This window comes from Periophthalmus magnuspinnatus, chromosome 24, assembly GCF_009829125.3.
Source record: "Periophthalmus magnuspinnatus isolate fPerMag1 chromosome 24, fPerMag1.2.pri, whole genome shotgun sequence".
NCBI classification, from domain to species: Eukaryota; Metazoa; Chordata; class Actinopteri; order Gobiiformes; family Gobiidae; genus Periophthalmus; species Periophthalmus magnuspinnatus.
Genome location: NC_047149.1, coordinates 13,615,980 through 13,639,900, shown reverse-complemented (window position 1 = coordinate 13,639,900; position 23,921 = coordinate 13,615,980). Strand labels below are relative to the sequence as shown.

The window sequence follows — 23,921 nt, the reverse complement described above, 5'->3', positions numbered from 1 at the left end:
GTTCAACCAAGGAGACATATTATACAAAGTCTACTTTTATGAGCTTTTAACCACGTTATCCCTCATCATTGGCTTGCTTTTTGATTGATTGATTCAGGCATGTTTGAGTAATCCTGTATTCTCCTGCATTTGAGGCTTGAGTGCTCAGAACGTTCCCGTGTTCAGCTCTTTAGTTGCGATAAGTGAGTGATATATAGAGGTTTCACATAGCCACTTTTCAAGAATAAAAACACGTTAAGACAATCCACTGCTGGTGAAGTGCCACTATAAAGGTGCAGGGCTATCCGTTCCGCAGTTTTGAACAGGAACTCTATGAACCTATGCCTATATTACATTGTTTTCTGAGCTATGTTATAATGTTGTTTTCTTATCAAAAACATACCTGGATATTTGTTTCATTCACACATATTTAACACACAAACCCTGCATATTTGGGCGAGAGTTCCTCTCTCAAACTGAAAACACCCTGTTCCACGTTGTGATGACATGTGGTAATACAGGAAGTGCTCCACTGTGTTTTTAAACTCCCTACACCTTCACAACACTCATTTGGATCATTTCAGACCTGGAATTGCCTATCTCTACTGAACATGTGTGAATGAAACTCAACTCCAGTTATGTTTTTGAGGAGGTAACAGCATTATAACATGGCTTAGAGCTCACAAGAGTCAGTTTTGTGTAATATAAGACCTTGAAGGTGTTTTAAATTATTAATATTTGAGTTTATGTCTATGTCTATGTCTATGTCTATGTCTTATGTTATAGTTTAATAATAGTGACCAGGCAAAGCATAATACATCCTCTTTAAATGTAATGCACATACTTTTTAAAAAACTTTTGTTCACAGAATGTGTATTGAAGAGTGAAAACAGTTGCCAAAGGACAGATAAATCACCACCAAAGCAGCAGTAGTTGCAGCAGTAGTAATAATAATAGTAACTCTGCCATCTCAATTCTCACCTGAGTTGTCATTAAGAGCTCCTTGCGCTATAGGCGACGACACTCCATTTATCCTCAAGTCTGCATCCGGCTGAGAAGAAAGTGAGAAAGGAAATGCACTTAAAGTTAATTATTCCACTTTGGATTAGCTAGACAGGTCCAAAATTAGCCACGGTATATTAAAAGTCTGCACAATGAGGCTGTCAGGTGCGGAAAACACACCTGACAAACAAGGTATTATGCAGGGCCCAGGATGACTCTAAAGTCTTGTCATTCACGCTCAGACTACAGAGGATGAGAGGGAGCGGGGCTTTGGCACAAGTCCATTGTCGATTATTATTACAGCACCAACAGCGAGGAGAGTTTAGAGCAAGTGGAGAGGAGTCATTTCAGAAAGTTGAGTACACTGAAGTTAAATAATGAACCAATAACCCAGGTTTGAATTGCATTTCTGAATGTTTAGAAACTACCCACTACAAACTTTTGCTGACTTCTTCCTATACGTGGTTTCCTTCAATGATAGGATTAACAAATACTCTGTAGTCCAGCATTTTTTTTTAGTTTAGATGCTCTTCTTGTCATGACTATATTTATCCAGAACTGGAACTGGCAATGAATACACTTGTGAAAATCTCAAAGTAATATTATTCTAAACATATTGTATCAGATTAAAATTTTAAGTGCAACTATATAAATGCATTGATGTAAACACTTAAATTGCACTATGAAATCTTACAGATAGTATTGCTTTGCCTGTAATTTTCCACAGTATGGCATTAAACTTATGACGAGGACAAGTTACAGGTCAGATCTGTGGAGAGGGGAGGTATTTTTGCAGTTATTTTTACACCTGCAATGGAATAAATGCAAACAACTTTAATGCTACACTGTAGAACATTCTAAGCAAACCAATAACATCTCCATGGAGACAAGCAGGTGGCAGGTGCAGACCTCCCTGTCAACAATATTATCATTAAATACATTTTTCTTCAACAGTTTTGTAAAATTGTATTATGTTTCCAAACAAGTATTTCCTCTTAAACATTTTACAGCGTCCATAAGTTAACTCTTCACATAGAAGTAGCTGCATTTGTCACATGATCCACAATGCAGCTTTAACCAAATTAGCATTACAGCCTAACTTCTCTGAACATCCCTCACTTCTCTTCCACTTCTGCTGCCTGAAGCTTCGTGAGTTCTAATACCCAGTGAGTAGCTGTGTGAAGGCGAGATTGAGAATACTGGGGTTGGGGTCCGGTCAGGTTTCAGCGGTGGGTTTGATATGGGCTATTGAGCTGCTGTGCTATGCTGCTGTGAGCCGGCTCTGGGGCTGAAGCGCTTTGACATATGGGCAGGACTCCAGGGAGCTGTCCTCAGGAAATCCAGTTCTTATTCTGACGTCTGTGTGGGTACAGGTGGTTTGATGTCAATACTAAACAAAATATCACATTGTACAAATTCCTTTATACTGGGGAGGATTGGTACTGGCTGGAGATGAGTCTGTCAAAATGACTTTAAAATTGTGTCATGACTTAATTGGAGGAATTGGCCAAAAGATCCAAGTAACAAAAACTCGCAACAGATTGTCAGAAAACATTAGTGTGGCACCAACAAGTTTATAATGAGATAGAGCCATTACTGTCATTTCAACCAAACATATGCTAATATTAATTAACCACAAACAATGTAATTTTATAGCAGCACATTACTAACAATATTTCCTAGTCGTTTAATGCCAAGTCTATAAATTACCAAGGGCTATGGTATCTAGATAGCAATAGTAGAAACAGGGCTGCAAATGCATTTATTTGTTTTACCCATGCCAATTCCATCCTACTACCATGATATAACTATGTGCTTTAGTATGGCACAATCCATTTTCCATTGAAATTCCCTGCTTATTTTATATCCATGGGTTGCAGCTTGCTGTTATATGGTGCCATTTTGAGGAAAGTGGGCCATTCAAGTATATAATATTTTGTTTTGAATTGTAACTTACTATGGAAACAGTCCTTAACTAAATCATTTTGAACCCTTGGATACCTTTAAAAACATGCATTCTTCCTTATTTCATAGTGACTTGTCTCCATAGATATAGATAGGTTTAAAGCCACATTGCCGAAAATTCCAGGCAAAGCTGTTACATCTTCATGGAGACAGGAAATGGTGGAAAAAAACGTTACATACGCATACCAGAAAAGTTTCTTAGTGCACCTTTAAATGAAAGGGAAAGAACACTCAAAACACCGTCACAAATTGCATCATACAGTGCCAGCCTCCTCCGGTCAGCTGGTTCTCTGACAGCCCGTTTCCTGGGGCATGACCAGTTCTCAGAATGCCACACAGCCAATACCTGTCTAAGTGTTAACTCAGGCTGATTCACCGAGATGGCGGTTTGTCAGAGCAGCCCCAGACATCTGCACTTCTCTCTTGGCACTAACTCTCCCCCTGGCTCAGCGTACCAATTAGAGCAAGCATAAACAAATGTGGAGGTTATTGACAGAGGGCTGAACACAGACGCTGGACCCCTGCACTGAAAGGCAATGACGTGATTTGTATTCATATTCACGGTGAAACTGAAAACATTTAAAACAAAACGTTTTATTTGGTCATGACGGTTGGTCTGCAGAAAACAGCCAACTATTCTGCCCATTTACTTAAGAAACATTTACTTAATAATACTTGGATTTGTCTGCTAAAGATGTTATTTTTATTATTATTTTGTCCATATTTTTCAGTATTGAAGGCAGACCAGCTGGTGTATGTGAGCAACTGTGTGAAGTGCGATTAGCGCCCTGCTGCTGCTCCAAAACAAACCTAATGAACTAAAAGAACAGACTGGGAAAAAAATCAACTTTGCAGATGTATGAGAAAATTGAAAAAGGATTAGAAAAAATTACACCAAAATGCTAAAAGAGAGTGGTAATCCACTGATGACTAGGACAGAAATGTCAGTTTTTTGGATGACTGGGTTTTGGATCCTGCTGTTATGTGTATTGTTAATATTAGACAGTTCCATCCTCCGGCCTGAATAAATGTGTTGTTGATGATTGTATACTCTTAGGCTGTAAGCACAGAATAGTCATAAAGTCTCCAGTGTGCCGTTTGGAGGGTATCAATAATAAAGGGACAATACAAAACAAACTCAACATTATTTTTATCAACTTTAATGCCCCTACTTTTTGTTTACTCCTCAAGTCCAACATAGATACACAAATTATCATTTTAAGTGAGTTTTTTAAGACAATTATGTTATCACTGTAGCTCACAAACCCAAAACATTTTCCACAGTCACACCCTAACACTTTTAACTTTCTGCATGATTGGGACTATACTTTGAGGTGGAGGTGCATGAATATAGATGAGATGTGCCATGTGTGGTGCTGTGGAGTAATACCTGGTGCAGGAGCTGTCTGAGCCGCTGTAGCTGTGACTCCAGCTGTTTATTGTGCTCCTCCAGGATGTGCATGCGCGCCTCCAGACGGCCCTTGTGCTGACGCAGCAGTTTGGCCTCTGCGAGCAGGTCGGCCTCGTCCGGGACAGAAGAAAGGCCCTCAGGTGCCCCCCTCTGACCATGTTGCTCCTTCAATTGGTCGTACTCCCTCTGCAACGTCCTGGGAATAACAGATATCCAAGTCATAAACATTGACAATAGGAGTCTTAAATATTTTTCTTGCTTGCAGAAAAATATTTCACAGGACAGCTTTAGTGTGAAGAGTGCAGTGAGACATTCGGTAAATTGTTCGTGAAATCTTGTACGTGCCCTGTTTAGGAATGGGATAAGCTACAATTTCCATGTATGCTACAAGACTCAGTCCATAAGAACAAGACAACATGTTAATATAATATAAAATAAATAAATTGTACAATTCAGTTTTTTAAATGTTATATATGTGCTGTGATTGTAGTACTGCTTTTTGGAACTACAGCTTCTCAAGAGCAAAGTTAAGACCAACATAAACACCTTTTTTGCAAGTGTGTATAATTGTGGCAATTTTATGCTGCAAGATTTTGTGGAACGAGATCTTGTCCCACCCATTCTGCTGTCTGTCAGGCAGCATGCAATATGGATATTTATACTCATTGATATGCTATTCTTTACCCAAAACCTTTTATGCACAAACTGAAATCAATTTACCCCCCAAAAAATTATTTATGTGAATCTATTGTACTAAAGTGAGTAATGGTTATAAATAATGGTTTTAAAAGCTATTTCCTACCGCCACACTGTATAATGCCACATATAATACCCACTCATGTTTACCTCTGCTTTTAGACTGGAATCCTATTTGAAATGGATATATAAAATGTCTAAAGAATCCTTCTCCAAATCTCTTGCCTCCTTCCTCCTCCACACTCGGCTCTACTCTCAACTGTAAGCTGCAGTGCTTTACTTAAGTTGACATTTATGAGTTTGGCACCAGCCCTCGACTAGCTCAAGTATGTGTGATGTACAATCATTTCTGTGGCCATAAGCTGAATGTGACAATAGACCACACTGAGAATGTACTTAATACTGTGACAAGCTCAGTAGAACTATGTGGGTGGACATTTTCTCCAATACTGAGCAAAATTGTAACAACAATTTTGCTGTGTCTTGGATCCAGGAGCACAGACACAAAAAGTAACTATTATTAGGACTGTAACTGTTAATTAGAATACATTTTCATCTGAATACAGGTTGTGCAACTTTACTATGAAGTTGTAAAATACCATCCAAGCTAAATACATTTACCTTTGTTCTTCTTCGAGACGTGCAATAATGCGTTCCAGGTCGCCGCGCTCCTCCCTCTCCACGGCCAGTAGGATCTGTGCAGGACTTTGGGGCTGACTGCAGGGGGAGCTATCTCCTCCTCCCAGTGTCTGACAGTACTGAAGAATAAGAGCGTGCTCATCGTCCCTGGAAAAAATACACAATTGACTACACAGTTGGAACATTTTTCAATTTTGCTGAAAATTCAACTTCCCAACATTGTAAATTCTTGAAGTGCCTTAGGGACAAAACAAGATCACTGTATGTTGTCTGTATCTAATTATAAAGCTTTTTATTGTCCACAAATCTGGAAGTGCGCTGTTAGCATGCTAGTTGTTGTGAGCATTAGCCTGATGACACAACTCTGCTCTGGCTCCTGATAATTGGGGAAAGCGGTTATAAAAAATGATTGTGAATAAGTTGGGAGCTAGGAATACATTAGAAAAGTGAGGAATACCTTTCGACCACTGCAAACAATTTTAAATGAATTAATGAATTTTCATCTTTTAAGACAAGTACCGATAAATCTGGTACAGATTTTTTTAAATTACTAATTTCTTATGGCTTTAAAATATCTTCATTTGAGTTAGCAGTAATAGATATTGTATGACCATAAGAGCTCAATGCACTCTTAAACATGAAGGTGAAAGGTGAAAGCATACCCTTGTGCTCAGTTCAGTGTGAGAGCTCATAGGGTCTAGAGCAGGTGCAGCTCAGGTTCACCTGTCACCTCCACTCAACCTGACGCACACAAACACTAGCACTGCTGGAAGGCTGTTTTTTTTAAAACTCTCAGGAAACTATGCCGCATGTTTGAAAATGGACATTTTTGGGTCGTTATCTATAGTTTTCCATGGAAATCTCATTCAAATGCACTGAAATATAAAGACAACAGGGACATGTAGCCATACTGTTAGAACTAATTAACATTTGGTTAAACATTATTTCTAATAAACCTGCTAAACATTTGTGTAAAGGCCAGGTCATTCTTTAGGTTTAAAATAAGACCGAGTAGATTGCACAACTGGAGAAATGATGAGAAACAAGCACATTTTCAAAACGGCAGCTCATCGCTGGGTGCATAATAAAGAGGCTATAGAAGTCATTTTTGTCACATTGACAGTAATTATGGCATTTCTGCGGCTTGCACTGGGCACAGCACTGATAGAGGTCTCACCTTTTCACAATAAGACAGCTTTTCAAGCTCTTTGAAAATAATATGTTTTATTACTCACTAAGTCTCCTGTGATGAGGAGCTGGAGGTTGTGCCATACACCCAAGAGGAATAAATACTCTTAAGTTAATACTTATGTAATCTAGTGCTGCATGGCTAAAAATAATCAAAAATTCCAATGATTGCTTTTTGGTCATTAAAGTAGTATTGAAACCAGACACTGGTTTTAATCCTACTAAAGTTATTGGTATTGAAAAAAATGATAAAGGACCTTTCCTGAATAGTTTTAGAATGGTCATGTTCTTCATTAGAACTAGTATAAAATCACATGGTTAAAAATTCTGTTCAATTACATATAAAAAGGGTTTCTTCTTCACAATTTTTTTTTTATAGAAAATTGATTTTGATTGACATTTTTAATATTGTGACAACATAAATTAAAAACTGGGGTCAACCAGATGACATTTTTTATAAATTCAGATACAGGACGATACTGACTTTTTATGAGCCTAAAACATAGTCCATGTCAATAATAATGCAGATTGCATTTATAACTAATGCTCAGATTATATCCAAGCAGATCTTCAATGAAATGAAAAAATCTCAAAAATTAACAAACATTTGAGTAAATGAATTAAAACAGTTCTTTATGTAAAAATAATGACAGCCATCTTCTCCTATCTTTCATTTTACATTTTCATTCATCAATCACCAGTTTCAAACTTTATTCGTCGCTGTTACGATCCAAATTTGAGTGACGCTGCGCTGAAACGGCTGAAATGCTTATCACACTGACGGAGCGCTGGCAAATGCAGGAAATGCCATTCTACATCAAACCTGCTGCCTCACTGTGGGAGATAAAGATGTCAGCGAACCCACCAAAACCTCCAGGGAACAGCAGTGGACTCAAAAACATGGAGGATGTGCACAAATAGAGTCACCAATTAGAGCAGGGCCTGGCAGGACGATCCAGCGCTGCACAGAGAGCATCATTATGGACCGTGGGTAGAGCGGGATAACAAACATCTGCCATGGGATGCAGGGAGACAGGAAATGGGCTGACAGGACTGAGGGGAAATTAATGAAGGGCTAAAGCCAATATATAGAGAGTGGGATCAGAGAGAGTAACTGGGAGAGAGGGAGGTGATTAACGAAGGACTGCTGGCTGTCATTGTGGGGGTTGTGTAGATCGCGGATTTGCAAACTTTACACAAAAAGTTTCATGTAAGAAATGCCAATATGTTCTTTTTAAAGTAAAATTTCAAAGAAGCAAATCTAGACATTTATGCAGCTCCTGGAGGTGTCTGAAAATGCCATTATAATGACTCTGACCAACTCTCAAATGAGCTCACGATGTTACACTTCCGCTCTGAGACAGCACTGTGCATAGAGCCTCCATACTCATTAATGAATTTTATGGACTAATTAGGTTCTTGTGCATTATGTGTCCTGTTTTTTTCTCTTTTAATTACACACTGTAAGAAGACTTTATTATTTGAGCAATACAAGCACCTGTAATGGAATCAATGCTTGAGAAGTTCATAGAGGAACATCCCAGAATAAAAAAAAGACATATCCATGGAGTCAAGCAGGGGCCAAAAAATGCACCTTTAAGAACTGGTTTGACCACAAAAATAATTAACCACTCTGCCACTCTGACCATCACCCACACTAGCCCAACACAGAATGCATTTTGGAGCAGGCATTGGGCCGTCAACTTTCCAATTACCTCTACCACTTGAACCACTGACAACCCAATTTCTAATCCTACTTCTATCAAAAAAATGGCCACTGCTACTATAAACTATATGTCTACTTTGATAACAAAAACTTCCAATAATGCTGCTATTTCTAGACATGCTCTGGGGCAGGGGTAAACAGAAGACAAGAGATTGTCTCAGTGCAATATGAGTACAGTGTATTGTTTTGTATTGTTTAGTGTAGTCAATACTGAGCAGGCCATTGTATCTCTCACAATGAGGCATCAAGACGTCAGCTGCCTTTCAGAACCAAGGACAAGTATGCATTGTTTTTGCAGGAAGGTTTTGTGATATGTATTTTAAACTTACTTGACTTCTTGCGTTAATCAAGGCTGCATGAGCCCCAAGGAGATTGAAAAACACAGTTACGGCTTTTGGGTATGAGAGCAGATTTTAAAAGACAAATCAAGTGGGAAAGATGAGAATATCAAAGGAGAGACCAGGACAAAGCATGTTATTTTTTCATTCAAGGCTTCAAAGTGACTCATTTCAAAGTTTACTGACTGCTCAGTGCTAGACTGCCAGGGCCCAGAGGTAGAACATGATTAAAATTAAGTGAGGACAAAGAAACATAGCAAAGGATTGGTAAAACATTGATGATAAAAGGGCTGTCTTAAAACCTCATTTACTTGTCAAAAAATGAAAACTTAAAAGGCCTGTACCCAATTTTTTTCCATGCATTTGAACACAATGTGTCTTTTGCCAGTACAGATATATTACATAAGCACCTCTTGAGGTCAAAATAAGTTCACTGTGTACTACCTGCATCTAATTATAAAACATTTATTTTATGAGAAGCTGGAAGTGTGCAGTTCGCATGCTAGTTGTGGTTATGCCCACTCTCATCTTTGATAGTGAAAGGCTCTTTTAAACTCATCGTTGTGAATGATTAAGATGCTCGGAGTGTACACGGTAAATGAGGAATAACTTTGGACCATTGAAAAGTTTTTAAGTCAGTAAAAATCAGGAGCAACACCTTAAACTAGACTAAACCAAGACTAAAACATGACATTAGGACTAAATAGAAACAATTATGACTAAAATCTGTCTTTCTTACATTAATTGAACCATGGCCTTATTGTATGTATTTTCTATCAAGCAATATGCGGATGTCGAGCTAGGTAGTCTGCAGTACATCCAGAACGCTAATGCTCAGGTCCTGACTGCAACCAGAAAGTACAAACACATGCGTCCTGTGCTCAGGTCTCTGCTGTGGCTTGCTGTAGCTCAGAGAATAGTCTTTAAAGTAGCTCTGCTTGTGTACAAGTCTCTCCATGGCCCACCAAAAGTACATCTCCGACATGTTAGTGCCACATGAACATTCTCACACTCTGAGGACTTCAGAGACCGGCCTCCTGCTGATGCCCAGCGTCAGGACTAAACATGGTGAAGCAGCATTTCAGTTTTATGCAGCTAAACCCTGGAACAATCCTCCTGAAACAGTTCTGTTTAGCTGTGCACATGACTGTAAGGCTTTTATTTTGCACTTTTCTCTTTTAATGTTAATTTTATGATGATTAGTTGTGATTATTTATGTTTTGATTTGTTGTATTGTGATTTTATGTCTTTCTTTTTCTGTAAAGCATGTTGATTACTTTGTGTACAAATTGTGCTGTACAAATAAACTTGCCTTGCCTAGTCAATATCTCAATAACTCTTTTTTTTTTTTTTTACTATATTGTGCAGCTTTTGCCTCAAGCCAGACAAAAAAAACAAACCAAAAAAAAAACAAAAACACATATGTAATAATTAAGTGTTTTGTTTTTGCCACGTGAACAAGAAAAACAGCACTTTATCAATGGTTTAACATGTACAAATAGTAATTATGGCTATCACCGCACAGCTGGCACAGATGCAGAATCACTCTATGTAGCACAAAACAAGCCAGAAGGCAAACATGCATGTAATTGGCAAAGTCAGTCACTCATGTCCAGCCTGAATGTTTTCATAAACCAATGTATTCTGGGTTCTGCTGATCTGTGAGGCGTGTGGGCGCTATATAAGCAACTGTGGGCAAACTCTCAAAATACAAAAAAATGACAACAATGAAACACTGCAGAGAGATGCTGAGAAAGACATCTTAAGAAAACAAACAGAGAGGAACAGAGAGAAAGGGAGAGGCAGATAAAGCCATACCATTTATATATACACGTTTGAAAGAAATATTTGAGGGTTATTGCAAACCTTAAGATGCACTTGAAGGATACTTTGTCAAATAAATGCAGTGAAACTATTGGCTTTGTGGTTTTAAAACAGTGAATACCTTAAAATAAATGGCAAGCTATATGCATTCATCACACTCTGCAGCTAAAATAAGAACCACTCTATAACTGTACTATAGTTATTATTGCTTTTAGGGGTGGGATGAGACACAATTTCCACAAGATAAAACAAGAGACTGGATCCACGAGAACGAGATAAAATGAGATTTTGACATACTTGTATTAGATAAATTGTGCAGTTCAGTTCAGAGTTTTGGCCTCACGTTTATCGATTTATTTATTTATTTTTTTTGGGCATTTTTGTACAGATTTTCGGAACTACAGGTTCTCAAGAGATGTAACTCGCCAGAGCTTAACCCTTCTTTTTATCTAATTCAATTTGGACATAAGATCACAAGATATTTTTTTCTCACGTGTGCACAGTCTTGTGTCAGCTTTATCTCGTGAGATTTTGCGGCATGAACTGCTTCTATAGTTAGTATATAAGTCCCAAAACAAGCTGCAATGTGCCATGTATTCTAAAACTTTTGATTGGATACTGACTATTAATGACCAGGAACACCCAATAAGAACTGCATATTTTACAATGTGTATCTCTATAATCCATATGCCCAATGTCACATACAGATGAAATTAAATCTGGCTGTCTACACTCGCAATATTACGTCTATAATCCCAATATTATATCTGTAGTCACAATATTATGCCTGATCAGTGTCTATTTAAACTGTCTTCATTCATTCTCAATTCCAGACACTTAAGATTATGTACCGGTACTCAAAATCATTCAAATAATGAATCATCCCAAACACTTATGATCAAATACTAATTAGGTTATTTTAATTTCTTTCTCGATTAGTGTGACAATTAAGCATGCGAAAATCAAAATTCACACAGTGCTTTACGATTAATTATTATTCATTTTTATGGAAATTGCTAATTCAGTCCTCCAGCATCATGAAATAGGTATTACTATATAAAGGGCATTTCAGACCAGAGAGAGGTGCCATTTTGTGCATTACTACTAGTGCTACTACTACAACTACTACTACTACAACTACTACAATTACAACAATGACAACTACTACAACAACGCTGCTTTACAACAACCACCACCACCACTACTGCTGCTACTACCAAAACCACTACCACTACTACTACTACTACAACAACGACTACTACGACTACTAATACTATTAAACAGCATGCACTAAAGTTGTAATATCTTTCCTCCTGCTTCTCCTGCTCATTAGTGTGCGTGTCATGTGTCTTTTCTTCTTACAAAAGCCATAAAAACAAAACAGTGAGGCTAATGTGTTTATCCCACATCACAAAGAGAGAAGAAGAAATAGTCGCTCCACTGATCTGCACCTCCAAGTCTTAAGTTCTCACCAAAACCATTTTAGCTTTTCTTTGCTTTATTTTCCATTTGACCAATTGTTCACACTAAAAGCCACGGAAATTAAAAAAAAAAAAAAAAAAGATGAATGCCTTCGGGAGTCTTTTGGGAAAATTTGGTGAGGTCAGGTGAAGGTGAGGGGAATAATAAGTCTCTACTGCTACCACCCTGCATCCACATACTTCAAAGCTCTGCACTTTTTCAAACAATGAATTCTAGGTCATTTTAACCCTTTTTGGAGAAGGCTAAAAATCAAAATGTGACAATTTAGATCATTAGCCTTCTCCAAAAAGGGTTGAAATTACCTAGAATTTATTGTTATTATTCATTCATATTTCAATCCAGAATAAAATATAGGTTTGTGAGTACATCTTTAGCTTAATATAATTGTAAGCATCATGACAATACCTGGACTGAGCAAGTACAACAAAACAACTCAGAAATAAAAGGACAACAACAAGTTAGAAATTGCATTATTATTAAATCAATGCCAAATTTGAAGTCAATTATAGTCTAATACTCATGGAATCTTAAAGGTGCACTATGTAACTTTTCTGAGGGTTCTATCACTTACTTCTCTCCATGGAAATGTAATTGTTTTGCCTGGAATGTTAAGCAGTATGGCATTAAAAAATGGCGTTATCTACCAAAATTGGGGCCAGTAGGTCACGTGATCTGGCCCTGTGCAAGATAAGTGGAATGCCATATTGTAGAACATTCCATCAAAAACAAAACAAAAAAACAAAAAAACAAAAATTCTAAAAAAAGCAAGTGGCATACCCTCCACCAGAAAAGTTACATAGTGAACCTTTAACATAATAGATAGTTTGAGAATTGCTACAAGTCTACGGTACTGGTGACAAATGACATCCACCTGAACACTGATGCAGACAAAGTCTCAGTCTTGATCCTGATCTGAGTGCTGCTTTTGACAATGTTGATCATGGGATCCTCTTACAGAGACTAGAGGACTGGGAGGGCATCCCTGGTACGGCACTAAACTGGTCAAGTCCCATCTAGAAAACAGGGAGTACTTTGTTGAAATTGGAAAATGTGTCTCAGATAAAATGTCCCTGACCTGTGGGGTGCCCCAGGGGTCAATCCTGGGACTCCTGTTGTTCAATCTCTACATGCTGCCATGAAACCAGTTAATACGCAGCAATAATTTATCCTACCACAGCTATGCAGATGACACTGAGATCTATGTCTCACTGCAGCAGGTGAAAATGGACCAGTGGATTCACTCTGTCACTGCATCCAACAGATCAGTGTGTGGATGCAAAACAACTTTCTCCAGCTAAACTCAGACTGATGTCATAGTTTTTGACCCATAAAAACAAAGAGAAAGTGTTAGTAGTTATCTCCAGTCTTGCTCTCTAAAACCCTCAAATCAGGCTAGAATCTACGAGTAATAATGGACTCAGACTTGAACTTTAACAGCCACATCAGATCAATAACATTTGCAGCTTTTTACCATCTAAAAAACAGCAAAAATCAAGGGTATACTGTCAAAACCAGACTTAGAGAGACTTATCCATGGATTTGTCTCCAGTAGGTTAAACTACTGTAACAACCTGCTCATTGGCCTCTCCAAGCGGGCGTTAAGACAGCTGCAGTACATCCAGAACACTGCTGCTCGGGTCCTGACTAGAACCAGGAAGTACGAGCACATAAGTCCTGTGCTCAGTTCTCTGCACTGGCTTCCTGTGGCTCAGAGAATGGACTTTAAAGTCTCTCCATGGCCTAGCACCAAAGGACATCTCTGACATGTTAGTGCCATATGAACCATCTCACACTCTGAGGACTTCAGGGACCGGCCTCCTGCTGGTGCCCAGAGTCAGGACTAAACATGAATCAGCGTTTCAGTTTTATGCAGCTAAAACCAGGAACAGTCTGAAGATGTGAGACAGGTCTCTACTTTGACAATGTTTAAATCCAGGCTCAAAACAGTTATTTTTAGCTATGCATATGACTGAAAGGTTTTTACTCTGCACTTTTCTCCTTTAATGTTAATCTTATGGTGATTATTTGTGATTATTTATGTTCCGATTTGTTGTATTGTGATTTTTATTCTATAAAGCACTTTGAATACCCTTGTATATGAATTGTACTTTACAAATAAACTTGACTTGCCTACTGCCACGTTGTATCCACTTCGTCCCATGCTTGTGCACAAATCCATTTTACACATGCACTAACATTCGACAGACTCTCATTTAGGTTTATGAATGGATCTAGTATAAACATAAGTCTTTACAAATCTACAAGTATCTTATCAAACTATGCTGATGGGAGGAAAGGCAAATCTTCTCAAAGAGCAGAGGGAGAGTGAAAGGCTGTCCAAGCTCATTTCAACGATTAGGATCTGCGAGAAAGTAGACCCACGTGTCCTTCAAGTCCTGGATACACACACACGTACACACACACATATACACGCTTGTACAAATGTCACTGTTAGGTCAACCTCATCTACCTCTCTTTGTAATTTCTCCTTTTTCATCCGGCCCTTGATCAGAGATAACCAGTTGCTATTACACATCTAAAAACCCATCAGTCTCTTCTGTTGGCACTATAATCTATTACGAAGCTTTGTAAGTCCCCCCCTGCTGCTGCGGTATTCAATGGCATTGTTTCACTCTGGCTCTCATTTCGACCGCAATGAAAAGTGACAGGCATTTGAATTCATAACATAAAAGTGCGGGAATATGTTCGATATAAAGTGGTTCATTGGTTTGGGAGTGTGATGGATGGAGGAAGTTAGGAATTCTTTTTGAGTTGAACTTTTAAATGGAATGAAACAGTTTATAGTAATACACATGAATATACTACAATTTAAAATAATGTATTGTCTCAACCAAGCAAGTGATGCCACCAGATCAAGCTATAAGTCAGATCTGCGGCAAGACAAACCTTAAGAGTGGAAATTCAAGGTAGTTTAGAGTAACAAAAACATCTCTAAATTACTGATTACAATCTATACTTAACTACTTAAATACTTAATGTCATTTTGTAGCACATTTCAAGCAACGTAATCATAGACTATATAAAGAAGTGGACTAAGTGATGTGACGTCACCCATTCAGCTCAAGCCAAATGAAACTCATCGAGGCTAGTAGTTATAGGGGCAAATTAAGAGCAGAGTTCCATATTTGGAATTCCAACTGTGAGTATCATAGCAACCAAATAGCCAATCCAGAGTGAGGCATCGTTGGTTTAGCACGGAGCGGACGCTTAGTAACACTGTCAATCAAACCTGTTGCTAATACTAGCAGGAGTGACCTCGGGGAAAGAAGGCACCTTGGGGTGAGGGGTGACAATTTTTCAATGCAATGTGAACTGGAGCCAGAGCTGGAATGAGCACTTCTTATTATTATCTTATTCACTTATATAAACAGTCTATGAAAGCAATAAACATCTCCATGAAAACAAATAGGTGTCAGATCCTTCACCAGAAAACATGGAATACATAGTGCCCTTTTAAAGTCAACATTTCCATTTTTCAGTGTCGCAATACTGTTACATTTCTTCCATCATTACCTTTATGTAACATCTTTCTTTTTGGTTGAATGAGAGACTTACATGCTTCCTGTGGCAGAGCTACTATCAGTGGGCAGGGATCCGTTTGAGCGCTCCATCTGGGCTAACCTATAAAAAAACAATATAAAATACCATTAAACAAGAAAAATTGCTTTGGAAATAAATTGCTTCCCTAAATAGCCATTCTGCTTGATTCAATACATTCTAATTTGACCAATACAGCGTGAATGACCAACAACGGTTCACATGCATGTTTTGTGTTTGTAATCCTACATTAATGAGACTGCGCTGTGATCAAAGTCTATATATCGCCCACTCCAAATCCCAGTTATAATAAGGCATCTTTTATATTGAACAATAACCAAATGTAGGGATGAGGTAGCGCAATAGATTTACAATAGTGCGAGTTTCATCATCTAATTGCGTGCCTTGTGCAAATGTAATTCCATAAGGGGCTTTTATAATGAGCAGAGCCAGTGTCGATCTATATAGTAGTATTTCAGAAAGTATGTGTGGCTGCTGATAAAACCCAATGACACCGACCAGAGGTTAATGGTGTGTGGCCAATAGCGGGTTACAGGCCACCCCGAGCAGCGCTGCATCAAAAGTCTAGTTATAAGCGCTCACTATATAAAAGGGGACTACAGCTTTGACATTGATAACCTTCTCACAATGTGCTCTGGGCTGAAACAGGACATTTCCACAAGTGCGGTCTATGTGGAGGCTGGAATTTGGGACTTTGGAAATCTTTGAAAAATTAAACATGACAGGGATTCAATTCGGAGTACTGAGATCATTAGTAAGGCTTGATTAGCAGTGTGTGTGTATGCAGAGGAACAAGGGAGTGTGGGAGGTTGTAATGGGCTAATGGTGGATTTGTAATCGCTCTGATGTGTACACATTTTGTCACTAGGGTGTGCAGTGGGTAGCCTCAGTAAAAAGTAAACAAATAAAAATACTGATGTGTCTTCAACTGTCAAAGCGTGCCAGCTGATCATGTTTTAGAATGCTATTATCAGCATCTATTTATATATTTTTCAAATGTTTTTTATCTGTTACTGGCATTTTTTTCAGTAATCAAAATCACCATATTGTACACAGTAATATGAAGTGGTGTCATATAATATAATAACATTTCTTTGATTATTCCCTCATTTGTAGTACAGCTTGTCTTAGTTATACACTGACTGTACTCTGTTCACCTGAAGTTGTTTTCAAATGTAATTTACAGTTACATTTGGCATCGGAGTATGGATCTAGAAAAAAAAAAATTAACACAATTTTTATCTATAAGCAAACTATGAATTTAGAAATGCCATTACATTCAAAACTGTCCATACGGCATGGTCTGAATTTAAATGTTATTTACTGGAGAATCTGATATTTTATTTCATTATTTAAAAACGTACGCATTTCTTGTAGCACATTTTGAAATTGGTTCATAAATATGGAAATATAAATATGGCTTGTTTATGCAAATAGAGATGGAAAACTGCAGAGTGTGGTTTGCAGAATACTATCTCTAAATGATCCCTGGTGGTGCATCTTAGCTCAGTACAATTACAGTGTAACTTAATACTTCAAATCAATAACATGTAGATTTTCACAACACTATATTTTCTTCAGTAGTTTTTACGTTAACTTGTGTCTCCCTGAATAAAAATGATATATTCGCACACCACATTGGTCAAATCACACAGTCATTACACATATCTGAATAGCAGGAGATGACACTGGCACTGATGAAATATGGTGGCTGGGTAGGTGGGTGGGTGGTTGCATACCTGCTGGCGAACTGCTCTATCCTGGAATGGGTGTCATCATGAGAGAGCTGAGGTGACTGGGACAGCCTGCAAATGGATGAGGTAATGGAGATGAATGAGATTTGGCCTATCCCATCACACAGACTTTAGAACAGGCTTATTCACATGCAGGCTATTTTGGCTGCTACATCCCATCATAGAATCATCTAAAAACAAACACGGTGAGATGATCTACGGCTGAAAAGACAGAGGTAGTGGATGCATGTTTTTGGTCAACAGCCAGGCGAGCGGCAGGCGACATGCTTTCAGTTAGAGAGGTTAGTCATGGAAAACTACAGAATGTTAATAGTGAGGAGGATATCTGCAGCATTCCTGTCACCAAGACGTAATAAATGAAGCTGGTGAGAGTAAGTGGTGGGGGATCCAGGCTGGAGGTTCTGGTTTTTGTGGATACTCACTCGTACTGCTCCGGGCACATGCTGATCAGAGTAACGGGACTGTAGGGAAAGGAGGGGAGGAGGAAGGAGAGGAGAGGAGAGGAGGAGAGGGTCAAAACCATACAGTAACAGCAGGTGGAGGAAAATAATTGAAGGACAATCTCATACCGTAAATATTCACCACCTGTGGTTTAGTCTTTGTGTATTGCAACAACTTTGAAATAGTGAATTCTGAGGAAGAAGCTGTCAAGGTGAAGTAAAAAAAAATGCCATATATAAAGACACGCCCTAATAATTACTATACTAAGACTACTGCACAGCTATAATTGACTACTGCTATTAAAATACTATTACTGTACATGTACATTTTTTTCCCCAAGAAGTTTTCAACACAGAGCTTGAAAAACTGTTGTGCAAGAGTGAAACAATTTTGTAGTTAATTTGTACAACACTTTCCAAATACTTCCAGTGCATAATGCCGCCTGTATTATCCTCATGAATTAATAATAATCTTTGATGCATTATTTTCCTACTAGACTTTAAGTGAGATTTTCCAGGAACAGTTTTGGTAGAGGTCCTTTTTTTGCGGTTCTTTTGTTGAAATGTTGAGGCAGATAAAAGCTACAGAATGCTTGTATAGCTCACAGCAGGATGGCCTATTCTCCAACACATCTGTAGCTCAGAGGAAAATGTGAAATGTGTCGCACAATTCAGAGGGGAACAAGTACTCAATGTTTGGGAGTCCCCACAGGTGCTGCTGTCACACTGTTTGTGTCTCTGCTAATCACAGGAGCCTGGAGAGCTGCAATAGACTTTTACACCAACTAACAGAAACTAACACCTCAGAGAGTATAGAAGTAAAACTGACTAAAGTGAGCCTCAAAGTGGACAATGTGGAAAGTCTAATTTATCTTAAAGGACAGGGCCTGGTTTAGATTAATCAAAATTTGTAAATTAAAAAGCTTTATATAGTCTGTAAATGTACCTGTGACCAACTCAAAACTTAGAGGGGAAAAGTAGATGGGATTTATTTATGTTAGAGCCAAAGATGTCAATAGTAATCAGTTAATTAAATAATTATTATCATTATTCAAATACAATATGATCATAAGAACTATAATGGTGATTTTTGTACAGTGCTGTTTACGTTAAATCTATTTTATCATTCACAAAGTTTCACTTCATAAAGCTGGAATGACGATCAAATAAAAAAGTAAATGAAAGAAAATTAAAGAGTGGTATTTTACTTCTATTAACTCCTAGCACATAATATATATTTACATCGCCATGTTACCTTTTATTGTTTTGAAAATGTATCTATAGTCACCAAAAATATATTAAAATGTTTTATCAGTTTCACTTTCAGTTTAATGCTCTGAGTCCCCCCTCCCTTTGCTCCCCACATTAAGTCACTCCCCCTTCAGAGTGCTATTACAACATAATCAGCACGCATCCTGCTAATGAAAATACTGTATATCGTATTAGGTTTGTGAAGTTGTAGTGTACAGTTTTGTATCATGTTTTTGTATATTTATGGAGAATTGCTGTGTGGAAGCAAGGATGGCATAGTGTTGCACAGAATCTTACAACTACCCATAAGGGGGTGCGGAGACGGCTCGGGAAAGATCTCTAAAATACTGAAACATGCATGGATATAATCTACAACCTCTTCAGGCATGTTTTTGATGAGGAATAACATTATAACATGGTAGAAAGCTCAAAAATTGATTTTGCATAATAAGCTCTCTTTAAGAATTGTATTATTGTTTGTTCAATGTGTCAATGATTACTAAATATTATACATTTGTGATTTTTTATTTGATAATGTTAGTTTGTGCATAGGGTGCTAAAACCAGGAACCGCTAAAGAGAAAAGCACTGCATTTATATATGACACTATCTCCAAAGGTCAGATTACAACTTGATTTTATCGCCCCCAACCTCTTTATAAATCCCATTTGTTGATGAATCCCAAATAACTCACATAATCTAGGCCACCTGAGGACTATTTTGGAGTTGGATTGGAGTTTGAAAACTACTAAACTAACTCAATAAAGAGTGAACCACACAAAGGACTACACAAAAGAACAGCGAAGGAGAGTATTGACGCACACACAAAAGGGAGTCCAGTGTAATGGCAGAATCCTTGGGAATATTGTGCCTTGACAAATATGGCCGCTGCACTAAACTGTATTTGAATGGACGAGCGCCTCTGTCTGCTGGAGAAAAGCAATAACAGTGCTCACATTTGACTTGTGCTCCTGAGCTGCAGTCAAAATAAATGGCTGCGCTAGAACTGCAATAGATTGTTTCTAAGACGAGGGTGACAAGTTATTGTTCTGGGTATGGATTTGTTTAAGAATCGTATTTTTAGGTAAGGTAAGGCTATTCTTTTCCATGACAAGTGCAGTTTTGACTTTTTATATTGATTTGAATGAAGTGTGGGTCAGATAGTATAGCTTTAAAACTAACAAGACATGCTAACTTATGTTTGACTTTAGCCGAGTACTTTGCAGATTATACTATTAAGTTATTGTACTGTATTTTACACCAGATGCCCTTCCATTTATTTACGTTGGCATGAGAACACGGGTTGATTTAGAGGTACACTGTCTTAATGTCGGTGATTTCAAGGAGGTTTTGAAAATTGCAACAGATAAGATTTGATTCAACAGTCCAAATCCTTGAAAGTATTATAACTGAATTTTATATTTTGGAAACTGCACATGTTGTAAAAAAACAAAACAAAACATAGGAATAAATGTTTGGTCTTCCTTGCAGTCATCCAGTACAGTCGAATGCATACAGCCGCTACGGGCAGATTATGAATGGTATAATGGACATAATAATGAATCTCGCTCATTTGTTTCAGCCTGACAGTACAAACAGATTACACTCTTTTATTCTAGAGAACATTAATTAAAAACTAGTACGTGTAATGAATGACAAGCAATCTATAATATGACAAAGAACAAGAATTATACGATGATAAATAACAAAAACATAAAAACAATTACAAACTATGTCATATATAACACCACTGTTTCCAAGGCTGCGTGTGCATTCGGATATGAGACAGAGTATGGTCAGTTGGAAATAGATGTTGTTTGTGTGCTAATGCCCACTCATTACTGACCAGCTGTTAGGAGCGCTCTGGTTTTATATACACAATGGGCTGAAGGCATCAAAACATCTTTATAGCATCATCATTTATAATATAGCACAAGGCTTTGCTCATTTGACTGTTTGGTATTAGGACTTTTTGTATTGTAAAGGACTGCACTGTCTGTAGGTCTATATTTCAACATGAACTATCAAATACTATCTCCCGCTAATTTCTTTTTTATACTTTCTGGGTATTTCATTATAAGATGCACATGTAATTTTTTAGGTGGAGGTTATGCAAAATGCTTGTCTCCATGGAGATTGTTTGCCAGGAAAGTTCTACAGTATGGAATTAAATTTATCTATCTTACTTTTATTCAATTTCAGGTGAAAAAGAAGCAGTTTTGTTTTGTCAGCATCTCCATGGTGACAATTAGATGGTGGATCCTGCACCTTTAAATTCTGTCGACCCCTATTTAAAAACTATAATTAACCGAGTAGAATTTTTATAGAATATTTTGTGATAAACTCTTTTGGCTATTTGCAAATCAGATAAAAAAAGATAATGAATTCACACATGCATGAAGGAAAGAGAGCCCATAAGGGAGTTTATGATCACAATAGTTTCTTTTACCAGCTTTATAGATGGCATCTGTCATAAAAATATACAATCAATATATGCAATCAATGTTTTCAAAGTGACTTTTCCAAAACGATTTATACTGAAATGTTGAAATGACAATCCCAAAGATATGAGATTGCCCTAACACAATGTACTGAATTATAATTGTCTTCCTAACATAATTCATTTTTATGATTTTTTATAAAACCCAATAAAACCCTTCATTTTTCTCCTAAACCCATTAACACAAGTTGCCTAATGTAGAGGAGGTTATGTAGGCTGTGAACCTCCAAACCTCCATTACGCCCGTTCTTTCACATTATCGAATAGAGCTGTGACAAATCCCAAATCTTGTCTGCTGTGGAGCCAGGCAGAGATAGAAGTGGGAGGTGAGAGGAGGTGCAGATTGGTGCCATCGAGGTGCGCAGTGGGCGGAAAATAAAAGGGAGAAATTATGATACATAGTGAAAGAGGAGAGTGAGTGCATCGCAGACACCAATTATACAGCACACGGCTCATTTTCAGACTGAGTCACTTTCTGGATGACCAACAGAGCCCAAAGCGAAGCAAAACTTAGAGAAATCTCCTATTTTGAAATTTAAATACGACAAATGTTGTGTGGTACAATAAGAAGCACTTTGGATGGTGAGAGGATGTTAACTTAATCTGAATAATCCAAGACCTTAATCCCTAACTGCAAATCTATTTCAATTAAGGATTTATTTATGTAAATCTGTGATGCCAAAAGATAAAATGCCAGAATGCTCAAAAAAAAAAAAAAAAAGGAATATTATGTTATTGTCATGTTGCATAAAAATGATCAAAAATGACTATGAATACTGGTAGTGAAACGATTTTTCAAAGCTAAGGTTAAAAATGGTAAATGTGGAAGGAATTCTCTGCAGATTACAGCCACAATAGCAAGTTAACTCAATCCCAGAATTCCCTTTTTTAACAATACTATAATAATAAATATAACCTTCGCGTTGTATGTTGAAATTATACCTAAATTTGCCAACTTTACATTTGGACAATCTAGACTGTTTAGATAATGTCTGTCAGCTAGGCCCCTGTAAAATTCAGCTTTTGGAGTGCAGGAGTGGAACAGGATGGGAGGTGAGGGGGAGCTCGGTGCCAAACGATGGGAACGAGTGAATGGTCTGAATTCATCCATCTGAGAGGTGACTGTGTGCAATTGTGTGGGGCTAACTCTGCCAATGAGTCATCAGGAAAGCGCTGTGAATATGGACCACTTTTTGTGCCAGTTTGTATAGAGGAAAAGTGGCACCAATGCACAGAGCAGATATATAGGATAATCAGCGCAGTAATTTCCCATATGAATGTAGTATTCTTCTATATACATGTCTATATATTGTCATAGCGGAAATGAATATCAGTGATCTGTGGTGCATGGTTTCAAATATTTGCTGAATTTAGAGTCAATTTAAACAACATTTTGTCCTATTTGGGTTAGTCCTTGTTTATAACTATAATAAAAAATCAGGTAAAACCTGGAGTAGATCTGGTGGTACTCAAAAGGCAAAGTTTTTTTTTTCTTTGTGCAAATTCATTTTTAAGTTTTATGATGCAAAGTGGGTTCTGTCTACTTAAATATTCACTAAATTAAATACAAGCGAAAGCTGAAGGCAGGTTAAATATTTTGGTGTATTCCAAAGTATTCAGAGAAAGGTTTAAAGCTGCTTCTTCATTTACACCTTTTACTTCATTTTTCTACAACCTTAACATTGAGAAAGTTTTTCAATGTAGTGTCTTTAAATATTTAAGTGAAAAAGTCTTATATAGTCCACTCCAGTTTGAAGGAAGAGGCACTTTCCCCAACTTTGTACATAATGCTCTCCATTTAAATGCTCTCTCTTCAGGGATTTACAGCTGCCAAAAGCCTCATAACTCACAAGTATAGGCTGAGTGTGCTGCCATGGCTACAAGATCTACAGCTAAGACACAAGGTAAAGAGACAGGTAAATAAACGCGTCCTGAGTGGACATTAACACACCGTCAAAGTTAGACAGGTTCAAGTCAAAATATGGGAGTGCTAATGATTTGATGATTACGGGATTTACTTTAACAGGCATAAGCTCTCAAGAGTGTTAAGCTGTAAAGGATCAAAGGGATTTGGGCATTTTGGCTAGGACACTAAAGGAACCGTATGTAAGATTTTGATTTTAAATCCCATAAACCTGACTTATCTGT

The 23,921-nt window shown here is 37.7% G+C and overlaps 2 protein-coding genes across 2 annotated transcripts in view; one reads left to right on the top strand and one right to left on the bottom strand.

The window, feature by feature from the left end:
- utrn (utrophin) overlaps positions 1 to 23,921 on the bottom strand; it is a 174,570-nt gene that overhangs the window by 5,320 nt on the left and 145,329 nt on the right. The window contains 6 exon segments of the mRNA XM_033991111.2: positions 961 to 1,030; positions 4,337 to 4,553; positions 5,675 to 5,839; positions 15,827 to 15,892; positions 17,569 to 17,634; positions 18,006 to 18,044. Of these exon segments, the coding sequence (XP_033847002.1) occupies positions 961 to 1,030; positions 4,337 to 4,553; positions 5,675 to 5,839; positions 15,827 to 15,892; positions 17,569 to 17,634; positions 18,006 to 18,044 (623 nt within the window).
- The window catches only part of LOC117392949 (F-box only protein 30-like), a 120,603-nt gene that overhangs the window by 70,453 nt on the left and 26,229 nt on the right, over positions 1 to 23,921 (top strand). The gene's annotated exons all lie outside the window — the stretch shown is intronic.